Consider the following 15851-nt stretch of genomic DNA (forward strand, 5'->3'; position numbering starts at 1 on the left):
GAAAAGTCAGATTCACAGACACAGAAATGAGACTGGAGGTTGCCGGGGGCTGGGGAGCGGGAAGGGGCGGCATGGGAAGGGGTGTTCCATGGGGACAGAGTTCCAGTGTGGAAGGTGGCTGTGACGGCTGCGTAACAGTGTGAACGTGCTTCATGCCGCTGAGCTGCACACTCAACGGGCGTAAAGCGGTACATTTTATGTTTTGTGTATTTTACCCCCCAAAAGGTATATATAAATGAAAAAGCGTGGTCTTTCTCAAGGTTGCTGTTATACACTAAGAGTTATTCTTAAGCTGTGAGAGGCGAGGTTGCAGGTGCCGTTGGAAAGGGGACTGGCGGAAGGAGCTCAGAGCTTCTGGTCTGTTAGTGTCCGGTCTCCCGGCTTGGTTGGTACTTTCATGGGTTTGTCTGTTTTGTGATAGTTTTGTCTTGTTCTTGTCTGAGTACTTTTCTGTATACATGTTATACGGTACGTGTGTTACAAAAAGCTGACTGCATGGTAAGTAACACCTAAGGTCTAGACTTCTAAGCTGTGAGATGCACCGGGTCAGGCCTTAAACACTGCTGTGCTTCAGTGCTGTCTTCCTGGTGTTTTTGCAGCCTGACTCTTTGAGAAGAGTCACCCAGCCAGGAATCAGTGGATATCAGCTAACAGGTGTTTTCCTCTTCTTTTTAATTGTGATGTCTAGAGCTGAAAGAAGCCCAGAGGAGGAAAAAGCAGCTGGAAGAAAGATGCAGACTGGAAGAAAGTATTGGAAATGCAGTCCTCACTTGGAACAACGAGATTTTGCCCAACTGGGAAACAATGTAAGCTCTGACGTCACAGACACTCTAGATGGCATGTTGTTTCTTGGCAGAATTTATGGGAAGCAGCTGTATTAGGTGTGGCCACGTCGCAGCCTTTGATGAAGTTGCCTGATGAGTTTGAGCCGCATGGTCTCCTTCCCCTGCCTCGGTTTAGCCTTGTTCCTCGCACGGGCGCTGTGACAGCCCTCCTCTCCAGCCCCTTCCGCCTCGTCTTGTCCTCAGCAGTCTAGGGCACAAACCTGTGTCACTTCCACACTCAACACTGCAGCAGCCTCCTGTGACTCCAGTGTAGGGTGTGAATTTCGTGGCTTAGCTGACGGGCCTCCCGTGGCACAGCCGGCCCCTTTCTCTGCGGCCCTGCCTTTCACCTCTCCTTTGCTTGGGCGAGTCTTTCCCTTGGGGAGGCTCAGGGCCATTGCATGTTCTCGTCCTGCTGTCTCAAGTGCTCTTGCCCCGTATCTCCTTGTCCAGTTAACACTTTAAAGTTCTTTAAAGCTCAGTCTTCCTTGGAGAAGCCTTTTCTGCCCTGGCCCTGGCTCCAGGTACCAGCAGAGGACCCCCGGGTACACTGCATCGTCTGCTCGAGTGTCTTTGTCCTCTGAGTGAGCCGGGGTGCTGGAGCTGCTCTGATGACAGCCTCCAGGAGTCAGGACCCACTCGAGCCCTGCAGCTGCTGTCTTCTTTCTGTCTGAAGAGGCGCTGTGGACCTTTTCCTCCTGTGTGTTCAGGATGGCTAGGGGCCTGCGTGCAGACGGCTTCCTGGGGCCTGGTGTGGATGGCTGGGGACCAGCGTGCGGACGGCAGTCCCAGGGCCAGTGTGTGGATGGACGGCAGTCCCAGGCCCACGCATAGAGGCTGGTGGCTCCTTTTGGGGCCTACCCCCATCAGCTGGAGCTGTGAGGGGCTTGGGTGCTAGTTCCTTTTCTGCTTTCAACCTGAGCCGTGGGTCAGGAAGTTGGGGACTTCCTCTGGCACTTACTGGCTGTCATTCACTTTCGTCACTGGGGGTGGGGTTGGGGGGAGATCACTGTGTGCTTTCCGCTGGGAAGACACACTGCACCCAGAGCCTGTTTTCCTCGGCGGTGTCTTTAATAGGCCAGACATGGTCAGAAAGCACCTCTTCCCAAATGGGGCCCAGTAACGAGAGTTGAGGTCTTCAGAAGCCCGGACTGTCTCCCCGTGTGGCAGCAGGGCCCAGCCTGGCCCGTCGCGCACCGCCTGATGCTTGATGGCATCCAGAGGCGCGCGCGCACACCAGAACCGCCGCTAGTGACCCGCGCCGGGCGCCAGGCTCTGTGGCGGCTGCCTTTGTGGCCTCCCCACTTAATCCTCTCCGGCCCTCTGTATAGGGGGAGGGTTCATCATCTCGGCCTTAGGGAGGAGGGCGCTGAGTGAGAGAGGAGAAGGGGTTTGCTCCGGGGTCCCAGGTGAGGGTGGGACAGGGCTGCAGCTGTCCCTCCTGCACCATCAGCCTGTGCTCCTCTCCACCCTCAGCCTGTGCTCCTCTCTGCCCTAAGCCTGTGCTCCTCCACCCCTCACCCCATGTTCCTCTCCACCCTCAACCTATGCTCCTCCACCCCTCACCCCATGCTCCTTTCCACCCTCAGCCCGTGCTCCTCTACACCCTCAGCCCGTGCTCCTCCACCCTTCACCCCGTGCTCTTCTCTGCCCTCAGCCCGTGCTCCTCTGCCCCTCACCCCGTGCTCCTCTACGCCGTCACCCCGTGCTCCTCTCTGCCCTCAGCCCATGCTCCTCTCTGCCCTCAGCCCGTGCTCCTCCACCCTCAGCCCGTGCTCCTCTCTGCCCTCAGCCTGTGCTCCTCCATCCCTCCCCCGTGCTCCCCTCCGCCCTCAGCCCGTGCTCCCCTCCACCCTCAGCCCGTGCTCCTCTCTGCCCTCAGCCCGTGCTCCTCCACCCTCAGCCCGTGCTCCTCTCCACCCTAAGCCTGTGCTCCTCCACCCCTCACCCCGTGCTCATCTCCACCCTCAGCCCATGCTCCTCCACCCCTTACCCCATGCTCCTCTCCACCCTCAGCCCATGCTCCTCTACGCCCTCAGCCCGTGCTCCTCTGCCCCTCACTCTGTGCTCCTCTCCGCCCTCACCCCATGCTCCTCTCTGCCCTCACCCCGTGCTCCTCTCCACCCTCAGCCCGTGCTCCTCTCTGCCCTCAGCCCGTGCTCCTCCATCCCTCCCCCGTGCTCTCCTCTGCCCTCAGCCCATGCTCCTCCACCCTTCACCCCGTGCTCTTCTCTGCCCTCAGCCCGTGCTCCTCTGCCCCTCACTCCGTGCTCCTCTCCGCCCTCACCCCATGCTCCTCTCTGCCCTCACCCCTAGCTCCTCTTTGCCCTCACCCCGTGCTCCTCCACCCCTCACCCCATGCTCCCCTCTGCCCTCACCCCGTGCTCTCCTCTGCCCTCAGCCCATGCTCCTCCACCCTTCACCCCGTGCTCTTCTCTGCCCTCAGCCCGTGCTCCTCTCCGCCCTCAGCCCGTGCTCCTCCATCCCTCCCCCGTGCTCCCCTCCGCCCTCAGCCCGTGCTCCTCTCCACCCTCAGCCCGTGCTCCTCTCTGCCCTCAGCCCGTGCTCCTCCATCCCTCCCCCCGTGCTCCTCTCCACCCTCAGCCCGTGCTCCTCTCCGCCCTCAGCCCGTGCTCCTCTCCGCCGTCACCCTGTGCTCCACCCCTCACCCCGTGCTCCTCTCCACCCTCAGCCCGTGCTCCTCTCCACCCTCAGCCCTTGCTCCTCCGCCCTATCACCCCGTGCTCCACCCCTCACCCTGTGCTCCTCTCCACCCTCAGCCCGTGCTTCTCCACCCCTCACCCCGTGCTCCTCTCCACCCTCAGCCCGTGCTCCTCTCCACCCTCAGCCCTTGCTCCTCTCCACCCTCAGCCCGTGCTCCTCCACCCCTCACCCCGTGCTCCTCTCCGCCCTCAGCCCGTGCTCCTCCACCCACCCCATGCTCCTCTCCACCCTCAGCCCTTGCTCCTCCGCCCTCAGCCCGTGCTCCTCCACCCCTCACCCCGTGCTCCTCTCTGCCCTCACCCCGTGCTGAGAAGCGCTGTGTTGAGTCTTCGGCACCTTCGCACTTGTCCCTGTCTGTTAGCGGTGTGTGTTCTCTGTGCATGGCAGACGCAGCGCCTCTGTGCAGCTCAGAGCAGTGTGAGTTCGCGGGCTCCGGCCATTAGGGTCCAGCAGTCGTTGCCTGAGTGCTTCGCCCGCGTGCAGCAGTGCGGTGGTGGGCGGCTCCCGTCACGGGGCCCTGGGGCTGCCCGCCCCTGCCGCTCTGTGGTGGTGCCACCCACCCCCCATCCCCGCCAGTGTTCGCCCAGCTGTGCGCGGTCCCCGGAGCAGGCCAGGTCGTCTCTTGCTGCTGTGCTTTCCACTCAGAAAGCCCTTCGCACTCTTCGTCTGCTCAGAATGCTGCTGTCAGGCAGACTCTGGCTTCGGATCCGCGCTCTGGGCCCCTCTGGTTGCTGGTGCCCGTCTCTGCGTGAGCAGTGCCTGCAGTGGCATGGTCACTGCCCAGTGGAAGCAGTCGTTGGTCTCCTGGTCTGTACGGATCGCTGAACTGTGGGCCCCCTGAGGCCAGGGCTGTGACATACACCACTGTGGCTTGGGGTTAAGCATGTGGGCAGACAAGTGTTTCTTCACTGAGAACAAACTCATGAACTCGTGCTTCCGTTTCCATCCAGGTGGTGCTCTAGAAAAGTTCGAGACTTGTGGTGGCAGGGAATCCCTCCCAGCGTGAGAGGCAAGGTCTGGAGCTTAGCCATTGGCAACGAGTTAAACATCACTCACGGTGAGTGGCTCGCGTGGTCCTCAGCCCGGGGAGCCCGGCCTCCGTCCTGGGGCGTCTCTCTCCCCATGTACCCGCTCAGGAAGAAAGGCAGCCGTTGCCACGAAGCCGTGTCTTTCGAGAGGCCAGTGTGCCCTCCGGGAGGTGGTGCATTAGGGACCCCGGGTGCACCCTGGGTGCCTCAGCCATCTGGTGGCTCAGAGCCGACGCCCGCCTCCCTCCTGAGCCGGTTATCCTCCCTGACACACGGGGGCGGAACATTGGTGGGCTGAGTCATGCCGGGATCTCTCCTTGAGTTGTGTGGAAAGCAAGCTCAACGGGGACGGGAAAGTGGTGTGGGGGGTATTTCTCTCTGTGGAGGTGCCGTGTTTGTGGTGTTTGTGGTCCCGCCTGGCCCTGGCGTCTTCTACGTAAGCAGCTTAGTGGGGACGACACGCTGTGCTACTGCCGCGTCCTTGAGGGTCTAGTAGCTTCAGTCCAGAGGGAGAGGAGCTCTGTACCCTCATTTTTTGGAGGTGCCATGCTGCGCAGCTTGTGGGATCTTAGTTCCCAGAGTAGGGATGGAACCCTGGTCCACAGCAGTGAAAGCCCCGAATCCCAGCCACCGACCCCCAGGGAGTCCCTGGGCCGTGCTTTCTCAGGGCTGTTTGTCCTGCCGCATGCCCTCGTACAGTTCGGGCGAGATTTTCTTCCACGAGGGTGTCCACGGCTTCGCTCCCTCCCTATCCAGCGCTCTGCAGGCTGTGACCCAGAGTGACACCCACCGTAGGAGCTCAGGCTCTCAATGAAGTGCCTGGGAAACAGGAATCTTCACTTCCCTCCCTTCCCCTCTGTCTGCAGTCTGGAATAAACATATTCTACGTTTAGACCTGCAATGTTCTAGATCAGGTTTTTTGTTTTTTTTTTGGTGTTCTCTTGTCTGGAATTCATTTGTGTTTATTCCCTTACTTGTCCTTAATTCTACTGACGGTTGTTGATAAAAGTAATATCAATTTCCTCTCTGTCTGCAGTCTACACTGCCCGGGCCAGGAACTCTTCCCTTATCTTCTCTGTATTAGTGCCCAGCTTGTAGAGTTGGTGGTGGATGGCTTTTTTTTTTACCCTCTTGAAGGCCCTTGAGTGTAAAATAGATTGGTTTGTAGCTTCTCTGTGGCTGGGGTTCATACTGTTGTTGTGAGTTTTATTTTGTAAGATACTGATCTTACACTGCGATTTCAGCCCTGGCCAGCAGTGTTCTTCCTCTTGAGTAGTGACAGCTGGTTGGGTGGATGGCTACCGGTTCTTTTCTTTGTCATCTCCTCAGAGTTCCATTTTTTTGTCGTTGTTAGTCCATACCTGCCCCAAACTTAACATCTGTAGGTGAAAAGATGGGTAACATGTCCTTGTGGAAATGGTTTCACAAAAGCTTCCCCAGAAGTCAGCATTGGGAGAATGGACAGCAGTTTGTCTCAGTCCGTGTTCTTGAGAATTTCTAAACGTGTCAGCGGCTCCAAGCCAGCTGGGCGCAATGCAGCATGCTCTGGGTGTGTGTATTCTCTTTAATTTTTCGTTCTCACCGTTGGCTGCACTGATTTCATTTAAATTAAAATCCTCCATAGTCTGTATCAGTGTGTCAGGCTAAATGGCTTAATTAGTCAGTTCCATGCCTTGACAGTCTGCGTAAGTCTCGACACTGGCCAGTTTTATTTAAATTGTGTCTTTCTCGTGTAGCTAGCTGCCTGAAGTCAGTGCCCACCTCACTTGGTGCTCAGCAGGGTGGGTCCTCATGCTGTCCCGTCGTCACCTGAAACCCTCCACGACCTCTGCAGTCAGGCCCTCAGGAAGTGTTTGCTGGATGAATGAAGGAGCAGGTGGATGAGTGTGAATGCCACCTTATTGGGTCCTCCTTAACCTCAAGGTTGGCTGTGTATTGAAGCCACCGTGGCTGCACTGATGAGCTTGAAGCCCCCTCTTGAGGCCAGGCATCGGGTAGGCCCTTTCTCACGTCTCCGTGAACGTTGACCACAGTCTGAGGGGCAGGGACTGTTGGCCTTGTTTCCCTACTGAGGAAGTCAGCCACCCTGACAGGTTAGTCAGCTAACCCTGAAGCCCAGGCTGTGGTTTGGGAAGCCCCAAGGTTTTGCTGTTTCTGTGGCTGTGCAATTGGAAACGCACTGAAAGTCAGCCTGGTAGTACCGTTACTTCACCCTTGAGGGAGGTAGCCTTGTACTTCGAAGCTCCTCTGGGAAGAAGGTGGGGTCACTGTTTGAAGTCCCTCTCTCCCCACAAGCGCACGCCAGCTACAGCGTGGCGTGTTGTGGAAGCCGCCCTTTGCCCCAAGCCCCCCAGGGCCGCCCGCGCCCGCGCTGTAGCTGTCGGGCGCCTCACTGGGGAGCGGCTCCCGGTGGCCGGGGCCACGTGGTGGCTTTCCTCCACCTCCTGCCAAGATGAGCAGAGCTCCGCCCGCCTCCTGGAAGCAGAGTGGGCAGGGGCGCCCCAGGCCCTGTGGCCTCCGGCTCAGCACACCCCCAGGTTTGTCCCACAAGCAGCTGAGTTCAGACGCCCGCTGCCTTCCAGGTTAATATGACGTGAATGTGATGTTACGTTTCACAATTGTTCTGCTCTTACAGACAAGCGTAGATTGTACGTCAGGTCCTTCCTTCACAAGGTTAGCAGGAGGTTGATAATCAGAATTGAGCTTGTTACAACACAATAGTGTTACTAGAATTTGACTTATATTTTTAAAAATAGCATTTACTCTCTGGGAGGCAGTTGTGCTTCGCTTTATATTCCAGAAGTACTGAAGGAAAGAATAAAGTAGTAGGAATTCTCTGGGTAGCAGCAGTTAAGTCTCAGTGATTGTTCCTGATCCAGGGCAGCCAGTGGCTGGGCAGTGTTGGAGCCAGAGGAGCCGGGAGGCGTGGGGGCTGGGTGGGGGCATCAGAGGCTCGGAGGTGTCTCTGGGTTCAGTCTCTGAGGATGGGTGAGCCAAGGAGGTCTGCGTACGGCAGTGAGGTTTGTGAGCTCAAGTTACTTCACCATGGCCAGACTGCCCAAATAGAAGAATGAATAAATAAGTTCCAGATATGAAGATTGACGGTTGTCTTGTGAGCCTTGCTACTTTGCTGCCACTGAGAATATTTATTTTTGAAACTTCTGCCTGTGCTGCTTTCACCCCTCCTGCACTTTCAGGCAACAAGCTCAGGAAGACTGGGCCCGGGGGTCGCGGTTCTATCTTGTCTTTATTTGAAACCAGATGGGTTTTCTGCTTGTTTCCTGCTTTGTCCATCGGTCATGTGCTCACCGCGTGTCCTGGTCTGTGTCCGTCCCAGTGCTGTTTGTTGTGGATTCAGGCATGACCAGAGACCCTCACAGTCTTACCCCGGAGCTCAGAGTCTAGTGAGGCCATAGCCTCATCCAACACATCAAAACAAAACAGCTTTACGGGTGGGTGGTGTGAGAAACCAGGCGTAGTGGCATTTGGGCTTCCCTGGCGGCTCAGACAGTAAAGCGTCTGCCCACAATGCAGGAGACCCGGGTTCGATCCCTGGGTCGGGAAGATCCCCTGGAGAAGGAAATGGCAGCCCACTCTAGTGCTCTTGCCTAGAAAATTCCATGGATGGAGGAGCCTGGTGGGCTGCAGTCCATGGGGTCACAAAGAGTTGGACACGACTGAGCGACTTCACGATAGTGGCATTTTGTGTATTTCTTTGTATATGGTGATGTCTTTAGTAAACAGAAGTGCCTTCCGGCCAGAAGGGAGGAAGTAGCTATAATAAGCATGGAGTCTGTGGTTGAACTTTAATTATTTGAACGAGGCGACAGTGTATTCTCTGGTGTGCTGGGGAGACATGTGTGTGCACGTGATAACTTACCGAAGGCTTTTCTTCCAGAGCTCTTCGACATCTGTCTCGCCCGAGCAAAGGAGCGGTGGCGGTCCTTTAGCACGGGAGGCTCCGAAACAGAGATCGAAGGTGTGTGTGGCGGCAACACCAATGGGTTCTTTTGGTCAGCTATACAAGTTGTAAATATTATGCACATCATTATTACATAACAAGGAAAACTTCCTTAACTGAAATAGTGGTTGGTGCAAATTTATGAACGCTTCATGGGAAAAGGGATTAAAAAAATTTTTTTGGCTGTGTAGTATGGCACACCAGATCTTAGTTCCCTGACTAGGGCTTGAACCTGGGTTTAAGCGCCTGAGTCCTAACCAGTAGACCACCAGGGAATTCCCAAAAAGGGATTTTTTTTTTTTTTTTTTTTTTTTAAGATCAAATGAATTAAAAAAAAGCTTTTATAAGACAGATGATACCAGCTCCTGAGAGTTGTCTGTGTCCAGACGTGCTGGCGGGCTGGTCATCATGTACAGCTTCCTGTGGTCGCTGATGGACAGTAGCCGGGCCCCCAGGAGGGCTCAAGTGCCGGTTTATAGAGGAGAGCTGGAGCGCCCTCCAAAAGGACGGGAATACTGCCTGTTCCTAGGCTGTGCTTTCAGAGTTTTCCACGACACACAAATGATTGTGGTTGCTTCTGTTGGTTAAGTAGTGTCTTTTCTGCTGATCTTTTTTTATACCATGTGGTACTGGAATTTTAAAAATATAAAGCAAGTTATCCATAGTTATTTGTTACAAATAACACACAGTGATGTTATACTGCAGTAACTCCCATATATTCTACGTTTATAGCAGCAATGTTCTAGATCAAATGATTTTTCTGATGTTATCTGTGTCTGGAAGTCATTTGTGTTTATTCCCTTACTTGTCCTTAATTCCTTAATTCCAACTATCAACAGTTGTTGATAAAAGGTAATATCAAATTAGATCGTGATTTTAGACCCTAGAAAATATCTGATGATGACCTAGCCTTAGACGGTGCTGTGAGATTTTTGCTCTTAAAGTAAAGAACTCTGCAAACTGTTGATGCTGTAGGCTCAGGTTGTAATTAGGTCCACATGCTCCTGAAGACTGTCCCTTCCTTGTTTGATTCTCTGAAGACTTTGAAGCCTTGCAGTCGCTCCACGGACTTGCCTCTGAGAGGTGTGATGACTCCTGGTCTTTTGACAGATGCTGGTTTTTCAGCAGCAGACAGAGAAGCCAGTCTGGAGCTGATTAAACTGGACATCTCCAGAACATTCCCCAGTCTCTGCATTTTCCAGCAAGTAGGTGGTGGTGATCTGTTACTTTCAGTATGTTTTGTCTAAAATGCCAAATTGCATGCATTTGTGATCAGGTTTGAAAAGTACTGGGGATCTTTGTTGGGAGGGTGGGTCTTTTGCTAATACTTTCAGACTCTTAAAAATAAGGATAACTAATGATGGACAGGGAAGCCTGGCGTGCTGCAGTCCATGGGGTTGCAAAGAGTCAGACACAACTGAGCAACTGAGGTGAACTGAACTGAATCCTCTCCGACAGATGGTTAATGTGACTCCGGAATACCCAGTCTGGTTCTGCCGTGCCCGTGTTTCTAGCATCGTGCTTTGCACACACTGGGTAACCAGTAAAGGATAGTGGAGTGAACAGCGGTGATGGGTCAGCGGCCTGCACCTGCCGTGCTGAAGCATCGTAAACACAGACAGAGACAGGCAGCGGGGGGCAAGGGTGCAGAGAGGACCATCAGGATGAGGGTACGGCGGGAGGCAGAGGCAGACTGACCATGGGCACCTACCTGCTCTGGAGAGCCTGGGTACCGGTCGCCGTGAACTTGACGGGGCAGTACAGTCACCCGGCAGCAGCTGGATTAAGGGTGTTGTTCCAGTGTGGTGCTCACACCGGCGCACCAGCTGGTTTCAGAGCGGCTTTGTGGGTCGAGCGCGTCAGCCGTGGCCGATGGTTCACTTGTCCGGTGCCGTGGCGGCGCCGAGCTGCTGCGGCGGCAGGCCCTGTGCACGCTGACCTGGCTGACGCGTGTCTCGTGTGTTGGTCCTTGTAGGGTGGCCCGTACCACGACATGCTGCACAGCGTTTTGGGCGCGTACACTTGTTACCGACCGGATGTGGGTTATGTAAGTGAACCTTTCCGAGATTTTCTGACGTTCTCCTCTAGAAAGAAAGTCATGCTCTCCGCCATCTCACCGTAGCTGCAGATGGCGGGTCACGTGCCCCCATTTTTGTGAGCTATGAAAGGCTCACGGTCAATGACTCGCCTCAGTTTCCTTATAGGGAAATTGAGCTGCCCTGGCTGCTCTGTGGCATCGATCTTTTTTTTTTTTTTTTAAAGCCTGACATATGAGCCTAGTCGCTCAGTTGAGTCCGACTCTTGTTGCGACCGCGTGGACTATAGCCCACCAGGCTCCTCTAGGTCTGTGAGATTTCCCCAGCAAGAATACTGGAGCAGGTGGCTGTTTCCTTCTCCATAGATCACGTTTTAATTGGGTTTGATTTTCATTTTTTGCATGTGATTTTTTTTTTTTTCCCCAGCATTAAATCAAAAAAGCCTTTTAGTTGTAACTGTTTTTAAAACTACACTGCTGAGGTTTCTGCGGCTTAGCGGACGTGTGCCTGCATGGCTTTAGAGTGACATGTTCCCTTAGGTGTACGTTTCCATGGTGCCCGGACGCTGTGCCTTCTCAAAGGCAGCGAGTCTGTGAGGTGCAGAATGAGGGTGTGGGAATGAAGGAGTGCAGACCAGTGGCCGGCGTGGCAGGGCGGTGACGCTGCGTCAGGATGGGCAGGGCCCTTGAGGCCATGGGTCTAACCTGCGGGGGTGGCAGCGAGTGGGGGCAGCGTGGGCCCTTCCAGCGCGAGGGCATGTGGGCTCCTCCTTCAGGGAGATGCAGGGGCTGCTCCAACCGCGGTGGCTGCCGGTGGTTTGACCGCCCTCTCTCCTCCCCTCAGGTTCAGGGCATGTCCTTCATAGCAGCCGTATTGATCTTGAACTTGGATACTGCAGATGCCTTCATTGCTTTTTCTAATCTTTTGAATAAACCCTGTCAAATGGCATTTTTCCGAGTGGACCATGGCCTTGTAAGTATCCCCGTGTGTGTGTGGTGCCCTGGGTGCCGTGTCTACACAGAGCAAGAGCAGCTGGGCCCTTGTGTTCGGCGGGAAGCTTCCACGTTCCCCTCCCGGGGCTGCTTGCAGCAAGTAGTGCTGTACAGCGTGGAGGATTACCGGGGCACTGTGTCGACCCTGAAAAACGGGCGGTTAAGAGCCATACATGTGAATTTCGAAATGCATTCTTCCAGCAAGTGTTTCTGAGAATAAAGCCTTGGCGTGAGAGGGGAGGGGTGCCCCCCGCACGGACATCCTTGCTCTGTGTCAGAGCAGGCGCTCGGCCCGGTTCCCCCACGTGGAGGTCCGTGGGGGAGGCCGGTGCCCTGCAGCTGTTTCGGCGCCGCACCCTGGTTGGTGCCTCGTGCTTTCCCGCAGACCCTGTAGGAAGTTGAAGAGCCCGTGCCGGTGAGACGCGGGCTGGGGCGGCTCCCTGTCCCTTCTGTATTTTCTCCCGAGCTGTCTCCTGAGCTGCATGTGAGGAGGCCCGCGGTCTTCCTTGCCCGAGTGTCAGCATCAGACCCCCTCTGGGAAGGCCGGGGGTCGGCACGGAGGCTGTGTGTTTCCTCAGATCATCCTTAGATGGCGCATTCCTTTCTGGTTCTTGGAGGAGAATGAGCCGTCAGGGGTCAGCCTTTGCCATGGGCCAGGGCGCGAGTTGGAGGCCGCACCTTGCAGGCGCGCGAGGCGCCCTCGTTTGGCAAGTTACGCACCTGTTCTGCAAAAGGAAGGGCGCCCACCCGGTGTTCCTGCCTGGAGAATCCCACAGACAGAGGTGCCTGGTGGGCCACAGTCCGTGGGGTCACGAAGTTGGACACGACTGAGTGACTAACACTTTCTCTAACACTCTGGGTTTCAGTTCTATTATCTGCAGGTTGGAGAAATGATGAGGTGTAGTCAGTTACAGTGACGTTACAGGGAGGTTAGAGATTGTGCCTGTTTAGAAATCACCTGTTCGCTGCCTGGTTTAGGGTTACCAGTAAATATACGTGAGCAGTTTACATACAAAGGTGATTGTTGGATTCTAGGGGCACTAAGTATACTGACTTTCCCTGAAGATTGGAAACATGTGCTGATAACGTATTTATTGGTGTGTTTCACATTTTCTCCCCAGATGCTGACGTACTTTGCTGCATTTGAGGTATTCTTTGAAGAAAATTTGCCGAAATTATTTGCTCATTTCAAGAAAAACAACTTAACTCCAGACATCTACCTAATTGATTGGTAAGACTGCATTTTTATGCATTTTGAGAGTGTTTTCTCATGTCTGTGCCCCCATCTTCATTCCTCACTGCCGGCTTCTTTTGGGGCCCAGCTGGCCCCCCACCTCCTGCTTTACAGTCTCCCTTCTGTCCTGAGCCCCAGACGCCCTGTGTTCACAGCCCGGGCTGCCGGTCATCGGCTCGGCTCTGATCCTCTCTTGATGCCACGTGACTTTCACCGGTCCTTCCCAACTCCCTCCAGGGGAGGAAGGTGCCTTGGACCTCTGTGTTTCCAAGATGCTATTTACTTGTTCCTCCCCAAGACATCACTCAGCCCTTGGCCTGTGCGGGCTCTCCGCTGGGATCGGGGGCAGACTCAGCACTTTATGTCCAAAGCTCCCACCTGGAGGAGCACCTGGACCCGGGGCCATGCAGCCTGTGGGGGCGTCAGGGCCCACGGGGACGACCCAGAGCTGGAGCCAAGGCCTGCCATGAGCATGCACGCTCTGGGATCAGCAGGCCACGGCTGGCGGGGTGGGACGTGGGAACTTCCCGCAAAGGGCCAGGGTGGCAGGCGCGAGCTCCAGAAGCTGAGTCAGGGGTCGTGGATGCCAAGCTAAGGGGCTCAGGCAGGGGTCCAAGGGCCAGAGGGAGAGGCTGCCGGCTTCCACTTGGGGCGAGGATCGTGGCCGGTTCCGCCCAGAAGTGAGTTTCCCGTTCCCTGGGAGGCAGGGGAACCAGGAGGCAGAGACAGTGAAGGGGAAAAACTGGGGCTTGAGCTGAGGCCGCAGAAGTGGGTGGAGGGCTGGGAGGGGTCGCACTGGCCAGAGGCTGGGGCCCTGGGGCATACTGTGGTCATGAGGGGTGCCGCTGGTGCCGTCAGCCACGCCAGGCTGGGTTTGGCAGGATGGCGAGCGTAGCCGGTGTTGGACACGTTGGTTTTAGGGCACCTGTCGGACATCGAAGTGGCCGTACAGATACAGGGTTCCAGAGGATTCCTGCTGGAGCCGAGACCAGGAAGTCTTCATGCAGGGTGGATTAGTTGCCTGAGGAGAGGCTGGAAAGGCTGGGGTGTCCCCCACCAGGCACCAGGTGAGGAGGCCAGGGCCTCCTGGGGAACAGGGAGTGGTGTCTCGGGTCCCGGAATCCCGCCTGAGTTCCGGCCACTCCCGTTAAGTCCCTGTGGCCCGAGCACGGCTGAGGAGCCTCCCTGAGCCTGTGGCCTCGTCTGTCCACCCAGACAACTGGCCTCTGAGGGCCCTGTACGGGGCACCAGCCTTGCGAAGGCCTCCGGCTCACAGAAGGAGGCGTCTCTGGGCTGAGAGGCCGTTTGGGTTTTTGCACCAACGTGTGCAGTGAGCCCACAGCTGCTGGGAACACACAGTGGCCTTGGCTTTCCTCTGTGCTACTTGTTTCAGGAGGCAAAGGCTTACCTCTAGAAAGCAAAGGCCAAATGTCTTCTGAAATGAGGCCCCGCCCTTTAAGTAAAGCTGATTTGTCTGCTTCCGTGGGAGCGAGCCTGGGGGATGTTGCTTATGTCCTGAATCCCGGAACCGTTCCAATTCTGCTGAATTCGTGCTGGGGATGAGGGTGTGGAGGTCGGGGCTGGTGTCACTGTGGGTCTGTCCAGACGTGAGGCCACGAAGCCGCCACTGGTGGGGGGCTGGGCTGGCCTGGCCTGTCTGGGAGTGTTTGGGGCCAGGGTTAAAGGTCACCTCCATTTAACCAACAAATGATTTCTCCACACTGTGAACACTCAACTCTTGCACAGACTGTCCTGCTGCACGCCTGTTTGTGCACCTGTGCTGTGAGATTTGACTGTGAACCCTGACCTTGCAGATTCCCAGGCCTGGAGGGTGTCAATGGAGGGTCATATGGGACCAGAGTCTTCAGCTTCGACGTTATCTGCTGAGGCCACTGAGTTAGATTCCTAGGATTCCAGGCTTACGAGGAACTTTGGAAAACACTGTCCTGGAACAGTGTCTCTTGAGCTTAGTTTTGCCCTGACTTGCAAAAATAGATGAGTTGTGTGTTGTGACGCAGCGTGTGGCCGTGTGTTTGGAGCAATATAAGATAATGTATGTGACAGAAACAGTTTTAAGAAACAATACTTACCAGCCTTTATTATGTGTAGAGAGCATGCTGAAGTTTTCTGTTTTGTTTGTGCAAAAAAAAAACAGGCTGCTGCTGCTCCACGCTGATGGTGTTACAGGGCAGCGGTCAGTGACGGTCACGACGGGCAGCGTGAGGGGTGCTGCACTGCCGGGAGCGTCTCTGCTTCATTCCAGGGTGAGGGGGAGAGGGGCCCAGGCCACGGGGCCTCGCGTCTGTTAGCACTTCTCACGGTATCTCATTCATCCAACCCTTAGAACAGGCCCCGGGAGCGAATCATAAGACATCTGTTTGACACGTGAGGAGATGGAGGCTCGGCGAGGCAGAATGACTTGCCCGAGGTCGTTGGCTCGCTGGATGGCAGCGCTGGCTTTCGAGCTCAGGGCCAGCTCCAGAGCCTGTGTGTGTGCCCTCGGAGTGGGTTGAGTCTGAGGGATTTCTTAACCAAGGCAGCATACCCCGTGCAGAGGGCCGCAGAGCTGCAGTCAACGTGCTGGTGAGCGTGGGCGGCGAGGGTCGGATGTGTGGGTGGTGAACGTGGAGCAGAGTGCAGGTGTCTGGGTGCAGGGCCGCTCCGAGGACTCCTGCCCTTAGACCTTGTGACGTGATGTGCTTGGAGCCTGAGGCCCTGTGGATGCTCGCGGTGCCTGGGTGCAGCCTCTGCTGGTGCTGGGGCCTGGCTGCTTCCTGGAATCAGGGCCACGGGTGCCCTGTCTGTGTTTGCAGTCCCAGCGCGGGGCCGGGCGCACGGGGTCGTTAGTAGGTATTTGAGTTGATCTAAGCCCAGGAAATCGCGCAGTGCACATCTGAGTGCGTCCGCAGGGACCTGGGCTCTCCGTGCGGTGCTCACGGGCAGGTGGAAGCTCAGAGCAGGAGCAAGGAGGGAAGGAAGCCCAGGGAAAGGGCTGCTCAGGACCTGCCCCAGAGGCTGGTGTTTCAGAGACACCGCTGCCCTGTTGCATCTT

At 55.9% G+C, this 15851-nt stretch overlaps 1 protein-coding gene across 9 annotated transcripts in view; it reads left to right on the forward strand.

The window, feature by feature from the left end:
• The window catches only part of TBC1D14 (TBC1 domain family member 14), a 113339-nt gene that overhangs the window by 78690 nt on the left and 18798 nt on the right, over positions 1–15851 (forward strand). For 7 of the 9 annotated variants that reach the window (XM_055589176.1, XM_055589182.1, XM_055589183.1 and 4 more), the window contains exons 6-12: positions 689–806; positions 4499–4605; positions 8475–8555; positions 9648–9742; positions 10513–10584; positions 11417–11545; positions 12687–12796. In XM_055589176.1, the coding sequence (XP_055445151.1) occupies positions 689–806; positions 4499–4605; positions 8475–8555; positions 9648–9742; positions 10513–10584; positions 11417–11545; positions 12687–12796 (712 nt within the window). The remainder of the gene's footprint in view (positions 1–688; positions 807–4498; positions 4606–8474; positions 8556–9647; positions 9743–10512; positions 10585–11416; positions 11546–12686; positions 12797–15851) is intronic. The other 2 variants (XM_055589180.1, XM_055589181.1) reach the window with 2 other exon arrangements.

The sequence above is a fragment of the Bubalus kerabau genome, chromosome 7 (genome assembly GCF_029407905.1).
Source record: "Bubalus kerabau isolate K-KA32 ecotype Philippines breed swamp buffalo chromosome 7, PCC_UOA_SB_1v2, whole genome shotgun sequence".
Lineage (NCBI taxonomy): Eukaryota > Metazoa > Chordata > Mammalia > Artiodactyla > Bovidae > Bubalus > Bubalus kerabau.